The sequence below is a fragment of the Bombina bombina genome, chromosome 2 (genome assembly GCF_027579735.1).
Source record: "Bombina bombina isolate aBomBom1 chromosome 2, aBomBom1.pri, whole genome shotgun sequence".
NCBI lineage: Eukaryota > Metazoa > Chordata > Amphibia > Anura > Bombinatoridae > Bombina > Bombina bombina.
Window position 1 is genome coordinate 441,906,566 of NC_069500.1, and position 14,417 is coordinate 441,920,982.

The 14,417-nt window shown below is 40.3% G+C and overlaps 1 protein-coding gene across 1 annotated transcript in view; it reads left to right on the forward strand.

Moving 5' to 3' along the window:
* The window catches only part of PRODH (proline dehydrogenase 1), a 432,246-nt gene that overhangs the window by 7,837 nt on the left and 409,992 nt on the right, over positions 1–14,417 (forward strand). The window contains exon 2 of the mRNA XM_053702069.1: positions 13,772–13,980. Coding sequence (XP_053558044.1) covers positions 13,772–13,980 — 209 coding nt within the window. The remainder of the gene's footprint in view (positions 1–13,771; positions 13,981–14,417) is intronic.

Sequence of the window (14,417 nt, forward strand, 5' to 3'; positions counted from 1 at the left end):
GTGAATGCCTGGGATATACCAAAATACTGGCTGACAAGATGACTCCCAGAAGTTTGGCAGAGGATGAATATTCCAGCATGATAATGATCCAAAGCACACTGCCAAAATCACAAAGGAGTTTCTAAAGAAGAAACAAATAAAACTATGACCTGGCTAAGTATGTCACCTGACTTGAATCCAGTAGAACACCTGTGGGGTATTTTAAAGAGAATGGTAGAGCAACACAACCCCTCCAGCAAAGAGCAGCTTAAAAAAATTATCTCTGAAGAAGGGCAGAACATCTTTACAGAAATTTGTACGCACTGGTTTCCTTCATGTCAAGGAGGATTGATTCTGTCATCAAAAATAAAGGTGGACATGCAAAGTATTGAACAAAATAAAAGATTTGAATCTCAGTAATGAAAGGTGCACTGACTTTTGTTGTATTGATTCCCTGCTTTGGGGCCGGTATTTTTAATATAGTAAATCTAAACTGTTAGTTTTTAATTTTACATAAGAGCAAATACCCTACTGTAAAACTTAGACGTAATGCAGTTACTGTTAGGTTATACAATTTTTGAATCGTTTGACATTTGTGATATTGCACTGGGGTGTACTCCTGTTGTATACATTAAAGTAAAAATTAAACTTTCATGGTTAAGATACATACAATTTTATATACATTTCCAATTTGCTTCATTTCTTATTTGCTTCATTTTGTTATACCTAGGAATGCTCAGGAGAAGAAATGTGTTCAGCTAGCTCCCAGTAGCGCATTGCTGCTCCATTATTATTATTATTATTATTATTAGTTATTTGTAGAGCGCCAACAGATTCTACTGCTCCTTCAATTTAAAAGTAAATTGGAAAGTTTTTTTTGTGTGTGTGTGTGTGTGTATGTATATGTGTGTGTGTGTATATATATATATATATGTATGTGTGTGTGTGTATATATACACACACACCCCAGTGTAAATTTGCTGTCCCCTCAAAATAGCTCAACACACAGCCATTAATGTCTAAACTGTTGGCAACAAAAAATTTCCTAGTCGCTCCTTGCGACCGCCAAGTTCCTCAACAAAGGATAACCCAGTCGCTACCAGCGACCGCAAAGACCATCTTACTTATCCTAAAAGATCCGCGAGTCGTTACTAACGACCACCTCATCCTAAACCAAAGAATTCCTTAGTCGCTACTTGCGACCGCCAAGTTCTTCAACAAAGGATAAACCAGTCGCTACCGGCGACCGCAAAGACCAACCTACACTTCTTAAAAGATCCTCAAGTCGTTACTAACGACCACCTTATCTTCAACTGGAAGGATCTCCTAGTCGCTGTTTGCGACCGCCAAGTCCTTCAACAAAGGATCAACTAGTCGCTACTAGCGACCGCAAAGACCCATTTCTAAATTTCAAGATCCTGCTAGTCTTTCCTCACGACAACAAAGCTATCATCTTTCGTGAACGCAAAGATTATCTTTAGATCCCCCAGGATTTCCTTACAGATTTAGGAATAGGGGTTGCCACGGCAACATCACCTACCATTTTAAAACGTGACGTCACGTCACCTTTACACAAAAAGGCGCCCTTTTTCTCTCATCCAGTAACGCCAACCACCATATACAGGCAATTTAAGCCTACAACTGGACAGTTACTTTCTTGTCACTTGGCAAGTCAATATCTTGGGATATCAGTACATTTTTCGCTAAAGCGCAAGTACTTTTTCTTATTGTTCTTTTATGCTTATTTTATGTATCTATACATTTATTAAGGGAGACGTCCCTTTTGTTTTACATTGTATCATTTTAGACATCTTGACACCTCTGTTTTATAAATTGCCTTTGGAAATTTTCCATTTGAACGATATTTACGCCTCTGTCTCTGTTCTGGTACATATATATATATTCCTTTCTATATATTATTACATATAAATACTTTGATGAATATATTTTTTCGTTGATTACATACTGGACACTGGTCCCTTTATTTAAATACACATCTCTTAGATATACCCGTGCTTTGAGCGCTTAACTTCACTTTTTCACATTGCTTTTGCCACTTTGTATTCTTGGAGGGGAATTCACTAGTTAAGCTGGGTACTGTCCTTTAGCGCCTATAATTTACTTTTTTCAACAAATGTGAGTACACCCCTAAGTGGAAATGTCCAAATTGGGCCCAATTAGCCATTTTATTTCCCCGGTGTCATGTCACACGTTAGTGTTACAAGGTCTCAGGTGTGTTACATTTGGTGGTGTTATCGCTTTTACACTCTCATACTGGTCACTGGAAGTTCAACATGGCACCTCATGGCAAAGAACTCTGATGATCAAAAAAAAGAATTTGTTTCTCTACATAAAGATGGCCTAGGCTATAAGAAGATTACCAAGACCCTGAAACTGAGCTGCAGAAACGGTCTGCAAGACCATACAGCGGTTTCACAGGACAGGTTCCACTCAGAATAGGCTTCACCATGGTCAACCAAAGAAGTTGAGTGCACATGCTCAGCGTCATATCCAGAGGTTGTCTTTGGGAAATAGACATATGAGTGCTGCTAGCATTGCTGCAGAGGTTGAAGGGGTGAAGGTTAACGTGTCGGTGCTCAGATCATACGCCGCACACTGCATCAAACTGGTCTACATGGCTGTCGTCCCAGGAGGAAGCCTCTTTTAAAGATGATGCACAAGAAAGCCAGCAAACAGTTTGCTGAAGACAAGCAGACTAAGGACATGGATTACTGGAATCATGTTCTGTGGTCCACTGAGACCAAGATAAACTTATTTGGTTCAGATGGTGTCAAGCGTGTGTGGCGACAATCAGGTGAGAAGTACAAAGACAAGTGTGTCTTGCTACAGTCAAGCATGGTGGTGGGAGTGTCATGGTCTGGGTCTGCATGAGTCCTGACAGCACTGGGGAGCTACAGTTCATTGAGGGAACCATGAATGCTAACATGTACTGTGACATAATGAAGCAGAGCATGATCCCCCTCTCTTCGTAGACTGGGCCACACGGCAGTATTCCAACATAATGACCCCAAACACACCTTCAAGACGACCACTGTCTTGCTAAAGAAGCTGAGGGTAAAGGTGATGAACTGGCCAAGCATGTCTCCAGACCTAAACCCTATTTAGCATCTGTGGGGCATCCTCAAAGGGAAGGTGGGTGATCACAAGGTCTCTAACATCCACCAGCTCCATGATGTTGTCATGGAGGAGTGGAAGAGGACTCCAGTGGCAACCTGTGAAGCTGGTGAACTCCATGCCCAAGAGGGTTATGGCAGTGCTGGAAAATAATGGTGGCCACACAAAATATTGGCACTTTGGGCCCAATTTGTACATTACCACTTAGGGGTGTACTCACTTTTGTTGCCAACGCTTTAGACATTTAATGGCTGTGTTGAGCTATTTTAAGGGGACAACAAATTTACACTGTTATACAGACTGTACACTCACTACTTTACATTGTAGCAAAGTGTAATTTCTTCAGTGTTGTCACATGAAAAGGTATAATATTTACAAAAATGTGAGGGGTGTATTCACTTTTGTGAGATACTGTGTGTGTGTGTGTGTGTGTACACACACACACACACACACACACACACACACACACACACATATATATATATATATATATATATATATATATATATATATACACACACACATACATATACACACATATACATATATATATATATATATATATATATATAATGTATGTATATATATATATATATATATATATATATATATATACACACACATACATATACACACATATATACATATATATATATATATATATATATATATATATATATATATATATATATAATGTATATATGTGTGTGTATATATATATATATATATATATATATATATATATATAATTATTCTCTATCTCTCTCCTATATAATAAAAGGTCAAGTGTGTTTGTCCGAAGCTGTCATGCGCAGTAGAGACTGCGTGCAAGGACAAACACACCTGGCCTTAATCCAACTAACCTCACCTGGTGTGGAGTGGGAGTGTCTGGACAGGCGTGACATGGGTGGGGCCGGGCACCGTGGCCGACTGGCCGTGAGACAGAGATCTCTAAAGAGGGGGTATAGAGAGCACAAAATAGAGGGGGGAGGAGAGAGAGTGCAAAATAGAGGGGGGAGGAGAGAGAGAAAGCAAAATAGAGGGGGGAGGAGAGAGCAAAAGAGAGAGGGGGAGGAGAGAGCAAAAGAGAGAGGGGGAGGAGAGAGCAAAAGAGAGAGGGGGAGGAGAGAGCAAAAGAGAGGGGGAGGAGAGAGCAAAAGAGAGGGTTGAGGAGAGAGAGAGAGCAAAAGAGAGGGAGGAGAGAGCAAGGGGTGGGACTGCTGTACTGCAAAAAAATGGCCCGTTTACACGGGTTTTAGGGCTAGTGTGTGTGTGTGTGTGTGTATGTGTGTATATATATATATATATATATATATATATGTGTGTGTATATATATAATGTGTGTATTTGGGCGGGGAGAGGGCTAATCCTATTCTTTAACCCCTTAATGACCGGACCATTTTTCAATTTTCTTACCCTTAATGACAATGGCTATTTTTACATTTCTGCAGTGTTTGTGTTTAGCTGTAATTTCCCTCTTACTCATTTACTGTACCCACACATATTATATACCGTTTTTCTCGCCATTAAATGGACTTTCTAAGGATACCATTATTTTCATCATATCTTATAATTTCCTATAAAAAAAAAATATAAAATATGAGGAAAAAATTGAAAAAAACACACTTTTTCTAACTTTGACCCCCAAAATCTGTTACACATCTACAATCACCAAAAAACACCTATGCTAAATAGTTTCTAAATTTTGTCCTGAGTTTAGAAATACCCAATGTTTACATGTTCTTTACTTTTTTTGCAAGTTATAGGGCCATAAATACAAGTAGCACTTTGCTATTTCCAAACAACTTTTTTTCAAAATTAGCGCTAGTTACATTGGAACCCTGATATCTGTCAGGAATACCTGAATATCCCTTGACATGTATATATTTTTTTTTAGAAGACAACCCAAAGTATTGATCTAGGCCCATTTTGGTATATTTCATGCCACCATTTCACCGCCAAATGTCATCAAATAAAAAAAAAAGTTCACTTTTTCACAAATTTTGTCACAAACTTTAGGTTTCCCACTGAAATTATTTACAAACAGCTTCTGCAATTAAGGCACAAATGGTTGTAAATGCTTCTTTGGGATCCCCTTTGTTCAGAAATAGCAGACTTATATGGCTTTGGGGTTGCTTTTTGGTAAGTAGAAGGCCGCTAAATGCTGCTGCGCACCACACGTAAATTATGCCCAGCAGTTAAGGGGTTAAATTAGGTAGCTTGTAGGGAGCTTGCAGGGTTAATTTTAGCTTTAGGGTAGAGATCAGCCTCCCACCTGACACATCCCACCCCCTGATCCCTCCCAAACAGTTCTCTTCCCTCCCCCACCCCACAATTGTCCCCGTCATCTTAAGTACTGGCAGAAAGTCTGCCAGTACTAAATAAAAGGAGTTTTTCTTTTTTTTAATAAAAAAAAATAAAATGTTTTAGCTGTGATGGACTCCTGCCTTAGCCCCAACCTCCATGATCCCCCCCCCAGCTCTCTAACCCTCTCCCCTACCTAATTGCCGCCATCTTGGGTACTGGCAGCTGTCTGCCAGTACCCAATTTGCCCCCCAAAAAAGTGGTTTTTTTATTATTTTTTATTTCCATTTTAATTTTTTCTGTAGTGTAGCAGCCCCCCACAATACCCCAACCCCCTCCCCCTCCCAGATCCTCATATATTTATTATTACTTTCCCCCCCCCTCTTCCCACTCATTGGTGTCAGTGTGGGTAGGTAATCGCGCGCATGCGCGCGCACCCGCGCACGCGCATGCGCGCCCCCGCACGCTCCCGGCACCCGGCGTGCACATTGCACTAACAGGAGCCGGATGCCGGGTAGCGATGGGCCGCCCACCCGCCTCCCTGTTGCGCTCCCACCCACCAACGAACCGGCCGCATCGCTACCGGTGCAGAGAGGGCCACAGAGTGGCTCTCTCTGCATCGGATGTTTCTAAAGGGTATTGCAGGATGCCTCAATATCGAGGCATCACTGCAATACCCTGAGAGCTGCTGGAAGCGATTGCGATCGCTTCCAGCACTCTCTTAGACAAGTGACGTACCAGGTACGTCCATTGTCACTAACTGCAAGTTTTTGCAGGACGTACCTGGTACGTCACTTGTCATTAAGGGGTTAATCCATACACAAATGGTTATATATTATTCCCCTTATTCAAATGATATTGGTGCAGACCCTCAAATTCATTTTTAACTATAAAATAGAGAAATGAGTAAAAGCGGTATGATTAAACCTCTTTCCAAAAAAGTACGGGAGTTTAACAGCAGTTGGCTAAAAGACCAAAGTTAGTAAATGTCCCTTTGAGAGAGAATAGGTGATGTGTTGCTAGGGGGTTGGGCTTAAAGGGACACTGAACCTAAAATGTTTATTTCGTGATTCAGATAGAGCATGTAATTTTAAAAGGACACTAAAGCCAAAAATTTTCTTTTATGATTCAGGTAGAGCATACAATTTTAAACAACTTTCCACTTTACTTGTATTATATCTCATTTGCTTTATTCTTTTGATATCCTTGTTGAAGAAGTAGCAAAGAACACAAGTGAGCCAATCACACAAGGCATCTGTGCAACCACCAATCAGCTGCTACTGAGCCTATCTAGATATGCTTTTCAGCAAATGATATAAAGATAATTAAGCAAATAAGATAATAGAAGTAAATTAGAAAGCTGTTTAAATTGCACACTCTCTTTATAAATCATGAAAGAAAATTTGGGTTTCATGTCCCTTTAAGAAACTTTCTAATTTACTCCTATTATCAATTTTTCTTCGTTCTCTTGCTATCTTTATTTGAAAAAGAAGACATCTAAGCTTTTTCTTGGTTCAGAACTATGCTCTTTTTTTTTTATTGGTGGATAAATTTAACCACCAATCAGCAAGGACAACCCAGGTATGTTTAACAGAAATGGGCCGGCATCTAAACTTACATTCCTGCATTTCAAATAAAGATACCAAGAGAATAAAGAAAATTTGATAATAGGAGTAAATTAGAAAGCTGCTTAAAATTTCATGCTCTATCTAAATCACAAAAGAAAAATTTTGGGTTCAGTGTCCCTTTAAGATATATAAAGGAAGGCACACAGGTGTCTAGCAATACAGCCCTGATGAGGTCCCAACTTGATGATTTCTAAGGGGTGAAACGTGCATGGCGTTGGCTTGCTGAGACCTTATATGCAATTTTGATGGCACATTGATACACTGCATCATCCTACTATTGAGCAGAGAAAGGTAGCCCCTTTATGCTAACAACTAAACTGGGCTTTGAACTGCTGTTAAACTCCCACGGATAGTATCGCATAACTGCTTGGAAACAATACACCTGGTTCCAGTGAGCAGAGGGCAGTGATGTCAGAAACCTAATGAAAACCCAAGAGTACGCTAACAAAATTTATTCATATGTATTGAAATATTGGTTATAATTTAATGTGGAAATTAACTTACAGTATGTCTGGGAGATGCATTTCTATAGATAATAAAAAAAACTTATGGTTTAATGCTAAAAGAGTGCTGATTTCCCTTACTTTTTTGGAAAGAGGTTTAATCATACCCCTTTCACATATATATATATATATATATATATATATATATATATATATATATATATATATATATATATATATATATATATATATATATATATATATATATATATATATACACATACATACATACATACATACATACATACATACATACATACATAAATAAAAAGAGAGAAGCGCTCAACCTGGAAACGAACAATAGCATAATAGCTTGTTCTATGGCTAGTTACCACCCAAGAAGCAGCCTCTTTTTGCTCAACATGTGCCTTTCACAGAGAAAAACTTTCCTGAAGCATATCAGTCTGATCCTGACTTCACAGTGCAGTCCAGCCCCGAAATACCAGGCAATTCTTCCCTGAACGAGAGAAACAGCAAAACCCCAGACGTACGTTTCGGCCTATTGTGGGCCTCGTCAGTGAGGTGCAGCCATATCCCTCTAGGCACACTGAGCAACGGGTCCACGTCTGGATTCCCGCATCACACTTAGGGAGACTTCCCAAAATGTCATAATTTGCATAAATAAAAAGAGAGAAGCGCTCAACCTGGAAACGAACAATAGCATAATAGCTTGTTCTATGGCTAGTTACCACCCAAGAAGCAGCCTCTTTTTGCTCAACATGTGCCTTTCACAGAGAAAAACTTTCCTGAAGCATATCAGTCTGATCCTGACTTCACAGTGCAGTCCAGCCCCGAAATACCAGGCAATTCTTCCCTGAACGAGAGAAACAGCAAAACCCCAGACGTACGTTTCGGCCTATTGTGGGCCTCGTCAGTGAGGTGCAGCCATATCCCTCTAGGCACACTGAGCAACGGGTCCACGTCTGGATTCCCGCATCACACTTAGGGAGACTTCCCAAAATGTCATAATTTGCATAAATAAAAAGAGAGAAGCGCTCAACCTGGAAACGAACAATAGCATAATAGCTTGTTCTATGGCTAGTTACCACCCAAGAAGCAGCCTCTTTTTGCTCAACATGTGCCTTTCACAGAGAAAAACTTTCCTGAAGCATATCAGTCTGATCCTGACTTCACAGTGCAGTCCAGCCCCGAAATACCAGGCAATTCTTCCCTGAACGAGAGAAACAGCAAAACCCCAGACGTACGTTTCGGCCTATTGTGGGCCTCGTCAGTGAGGTGCAGCCATATCCCTCTAGGCACACTGAGCAACGGGTCCACGTCTGGATTCCCGCATCACACTTAGGGAGACTTCCCAAAATGTCATAATTTGCATAAATAAAAAGAGAGAAGCGCTCAACCTGGAAACGAACAATAGCATAATAGCTTGTTCTATGGCTAGTTACCACCCAAGAAGCAGCCTCTTTTTGCTCAACATGTGCCTTTCACAGAGAAAAACTTTCCTGAAGCATATCAGTCTGATCCTGACTTCACAGTGCAGTCCAGCCCCGAAATACCAGGCAATTCTTCCCTGAACGAGAGAAACAGCAAAACCCCAGACGTACGTTTCGGCCTATTGTGGGCCTCGTCAGTGAGGTGCAGCCATATCCCTCTAGGCACACTGAGCAACGGGTCCACGTCTGGATTCCCGCATCACACTTAGGGAGACTTCCCAAAATGTCATAATTTGCATAAATAAAAAGAGAGAAGCGCTCAACCTGGAAACGAACAATAGCATAATAGCTTGTTCTATGGCTAGTTACCACCCAAGAAGCAGCCTCTTTTTGCTCAACATGTGCCTTTCACAGAGAAAAACTTCCCTGAAGCATATCAGTCTGATCCTGACTTCACAGTGCAGTCCAGCCCCGAAATACCAGGCAATTCTTCCCTGAACGAGAGAAACAGCAAAACCCCAGACGTACGTTTCGGCCTATTGTGGGCCTCGTCAGTGAGGTGCAGCCATATCCCTCTAGGCACACTGAGCAACGGGTCCACGTCTGGATTCCCGCATCACACTTAGGGAGACTTCCCAAAATGTCATAATTTGCATAAATAAAAAGAGAGAAGCGCTCAACCTGGAAACGAACAATAGCATAATAGCTTGTTCTATGGCTAGTTACCACCCAAGAAGCAGCCTCTTTTTGCTCAACATGTGCCTTTCACAGAGAAAAACTTTCCTGAAGCATATCAGTCTGATCCTGACTTCACAGTGCAGTCCAGCCCCGAAATACCAGGCAATTCTTCCCTGAACGAGAGAAACAGCAAAACCCCAGACGTACGTTTCGGCCTATTGTGGGCCTCGTCAGTGAGGTGCAGCCATATCCCTCTAGGCACACTGAGCAACGGGTCCACGTCTGGATTCCCGCATCACACTTAGGGAGACTTCCCAAAATGTCATAATTTGCATAAATAAAAAGAGAGAAGCGCTCAACCTGGAAACGAACAATAGCATAATAGCTTGTTCTATGGCTAGTTACCACCCAAGAAGCAGCCTCTTTTTGCTCAACATGTGCCTTTCACAGAGAAAAACTTTCCTGAAGCATATCAGTCTGATCCTGACTTCACAGTGCAGTCCAGCCCCGAAATACCAGGCAATTCTTCCCTGAACGAGAGAAACAGCAAAACCCCAGACGTACGTTTCGGCCTATTGTGGGCCTCGTCAGTGAGGTGCAGCCATATCCCTCTAGGCACACTGAGCAACGGGTCCACGTCTGGATTCCCGCATCACACTTAGGGAGACTTCCCAAAATGTCATAATTTGCATAAATAAAAAGAGAGAAGCGCTCAACCTGGAAACGAACAATAGCATAATAGCTTGTTCTATGGCTAGTTACCACCCAAGAAGCAGCCTCTTTTTGCTCAACATGTGCCTTTCACAGAGAAAAACTTTCCTGAAGCATATCAGTCTGATCCTGACTTCACAGTGCAGTCCAGCCCCGAAATACCAGGCAATTCTTCCCTGAACGAGAGAAACAGCAAAACCCCAGACGTACGTTTCGGCCTATTGTGGGCCTCGTCAGTGAGGTGCAGCCATATCCCTCTAGGCACACTGAGCAACGGGTCCACGTCTGGATTCCCGCATCACACTTAGGGAGACTTCCCAAAATGTCATAATTTGCATAAATAAAAAGAGAGAAGCGCTCAACCTGGAAACGAACAATAGCATAATAGCTTGTTCTATGGCTAGTTACCACCCAAGAAGCAGCCTCTTTTTGCTCAACATGTGCCTTTCACAGAGAAAAACTTTCCTGAAGCATATCAGTCTGATCCTGACTTCACAGTGCAGTCCAGCCCCGAAATACCAGGCAATTCTTCCCTGAACGAGAGAAACAGCAAAACCCCAGACGTACGTTTCGGCCTATTGTGGGCCTCGTCAGTGAGGTGCAGCCATATCCCTCTAGGCACACTGAGCAACGGGTCCACGTCTGGATTCCCGCATCACACTTAGGGAGACTTCCCAAAATGTCATAATTTGCATAAATAAAAAGAGAGAAGCGCTCAACCTGGAAACGAACAATAGCATAATAGCTTGTTCTATGGCTAGTTACCACCCAAGAAGCAGCCTCTTTTTGCTCAACATGTGCCTTTCACAGAGAAAAACTTTCCTGAAGCATATCAGTCTGATCCTGACTTCACAGTGCAGTCCAGCCCCGAAATACCAGGCAATTCTTCCCTGAACGAGAGAAACAGCAAAACCCCAGACGTACGTTTCGGCCTATTGTGGGCCTCGTCAGTGAGGTGCTACAGGAAAGTTCTTCTCTGTGAAAGGCACATATTGAGCAAAAAGAGGCTGCTTCTAGGGTGGCAACTAGCCATAGAACAAGCTATTATGCTATTGTTCGTTCCCAGGTTGAGCGCTTCTCTCTTTTTATTTATATATACATACATACATACATACATACATACATACATACATACATACATACATACATACACACACACACTGCAGAATTATTAGGCAAATGAGTATTTTGACCACATCATCCTCTTTATGCATGTTGTCTTACTCCAAGCTGTATAGGCTTGAAAGCCTACTACCAATTAAGCATATTAGGTGATGGGCATCTTTGTAATGAGAAGGGGTGTGGTCTAATGACATCAACACCCTATATCAGGTGTGCATAATAATTAGGCAACTTCCTTTCCTTTGGCAAAATTGGTCAAAAGAAGGACTTGACAGGCTCAGAAAAGTCAAATACAGTGAGATATCTTGCAGAGGGATGCAGCACTCTTAAAATTGCAAAGCTTCTTGAGCGTGATCATCGAACAATCAAGCGTTTCATTCAAAATAGTCAACAGGGTCGCAAGAAGCGTGTGGAAAAACCAAGGCGCAAAATAACTGCCCATGAACTGAGAAAAGTCAAGTGTGCAGCTGCCAAGATGCCACTTGCCACCAGTTTGGCCATATTTCAGAGCTGCAACATCACTGGAGTGCCCAAAAGCACAAGGTGTGCAATACTCAGAGACATGGCCAAGGTAAGAAAGGCTGAAAGACGACCACCACTGAACAAGACACACAAGCTGAAACGTCAAGACTGGGCCAAGAAATATCTCAAGACTGATTTTTCTAAGGTTTTATGGACTGATGAAATGAGAGTGAGTCTTGATGGGCCAGATGGATGGGCCCGTGGCTGGATTGGTAAAGGGCAGAGAGCTCCAGTCCGACTCAGATGCCAGCAAGGTGGAGGTGGAGTACTGGTTTGGGCTGGTATCATCAAAGATGAGCTTGTGGTGCCTTTTCGGGTTGAGGATGGAGTCAAGCTCAACTCCCAGTCCTACTGCCAGTTTCTGGAAGACACCTTCTTCAAGCAGTGGTACAGGAAAAAGTCTGCATCCTTCAAGAAAAACATGATTTTCATGCAGGACAATGCTCCATCACACGCGTCCAAGTACTCCACAGCGTGGCTGCCAAGAAAGGGTATAAAAGAAGAAAATCTAATGACATGGCCTCCTTGTTCACCTGATCTGAACCCCATTGAGAACCTGTGGTCCATCATCAAATGTGAGATTTACAAGGAGGGAAAACAGTACACCTCTCTGAACAGTGTCTGGGAGGCTGTGGTTGCTGCTACACGCAATGTTGATGGTGAACAGATCAAAACACTGACAGAATCCATGGATGGCAGGCTTTTGAGTGTCCTTGCAAAGAAAGGTGGCTATATTGGTCACTGATTTGTTTTTGTTTTGTTTTTGAATGTCAGAAATGAATATTTGTGAATGTTGAGATGTTATATTGGTTTCACTGGTAAAAATAAATAATTGAAATGGGTATATATTTGTTTTTTGTTAAGTTGCCTAATAATTATGCACAGTAATAGTCACCTGCACACACAGATATCCCCCTAAAATAGCTATAACTAAAAACAAACTAAAAACTACTTCCAAAACTATTCAGCTTTGATATTAATGAGTTTTTTGGGTTCATTGAGAACATGGTTGTTGTTCAATAATAAAATTAATCCTCAAAAATACAACTTGCCTAATAATTCTGTACTCCCTGTATGTGTGTGTGTGTGTGTGTATATATATATGTATATATATATGTATATATATATATATATATATATATATATATATATATATATATATATATATATATATATATATATATATATATATGTATATTTTAATCTAAGTCTGGGGAACTAAGTATTGAAGTATTGAAGTATATAAACGTGTTTCCATTCATCCAAGAATAGACTCTGCACTCCCCAGATTTCAAAAGTTAAAACATCACTTTATTAGATAAGCATTTAAAAAGATGTCATCCCCATATATACATATATATATGTCTTTAATTGTCTGATGATGGAAAATCTAAAGGACATTTTTCAAATTTTGTTAGAGAAAAAAAAATATATTGTTCATTTAAAATTCAGGGTAAGTGCTATAACATTGTTTGACTATGCAATTCCACTGTGTTGAATGGTCTTTAGAATAGAAGGTATTTCTGAATGTTAGTTAAAATTGCAGTTTGAAGGATTAAGAGGCAGATAAAACAAATACCCTTTTAAGTACACCAGGGTACTGTAAGTGCTACAAATCAAAACAAAATATTTACAATCTAAAATAGGCCCTGAGTAATGAGCAAAATCTTGTTCTGCATTATGTTAATTTTTTTTGTTTTTCTGTAAGTGTTATGGAAAGATAAAATTACAATATCTGAAATTTTGAAGACAATTTAAATATGATTTAGTAAGTGAACTTATATTTCTTCCTTTTAAGATTTTGAATTTATCTAAAAAGTTATTTGGCCAGAAGCTCTTTGAGAAGATGATGAAGATGAGTTTTTACGGACAGTTTGTTGCTGGTGAAGACCAGGAATCTATTAAACCGCTTATTAGACGTAATGCAGCATTTGGCGTTGGATCTGTTCTGGATTACGGTGTAGAAGAGGATCTTAGCAGAGAAGAGGCAGAGCAGAAGGAGATTGAGTAAGTAGTGAGAAAAAGGTTATGGTACTTTTAGTATATTTTTATTTAAAAAAAATTCTAGGAGCACAATTTTAATTAAAGGGACACTGAACCTAATTTTTTTTTTTCTTTTGTGATTCAGATAGAGCATGCAATTTTAAGCAACTTTCTAATTTACTCCTACTATCAAATTTTCTTCAATCTCTTGGTATCTTTATTTGAAAAAACAAGAATGTAAGTTTACATGCCAGCCCATTTTTGGTGAACAACCTTGGATGTTCTTGCTGATTGGTGGATAAATTCACCCACCAATAAAAAAGTGCTGTTCAGTTGTTGGCTGGCTCATTATCTTAGATGCCTTCATTTTCAAATAAAGATAGCAAGAGAGTGAAGAAAAAATGATAATAGGAGTAAATTAGAAAGTTGCTTAAAATTGCCTGCTCTATCTGAATCTCAAT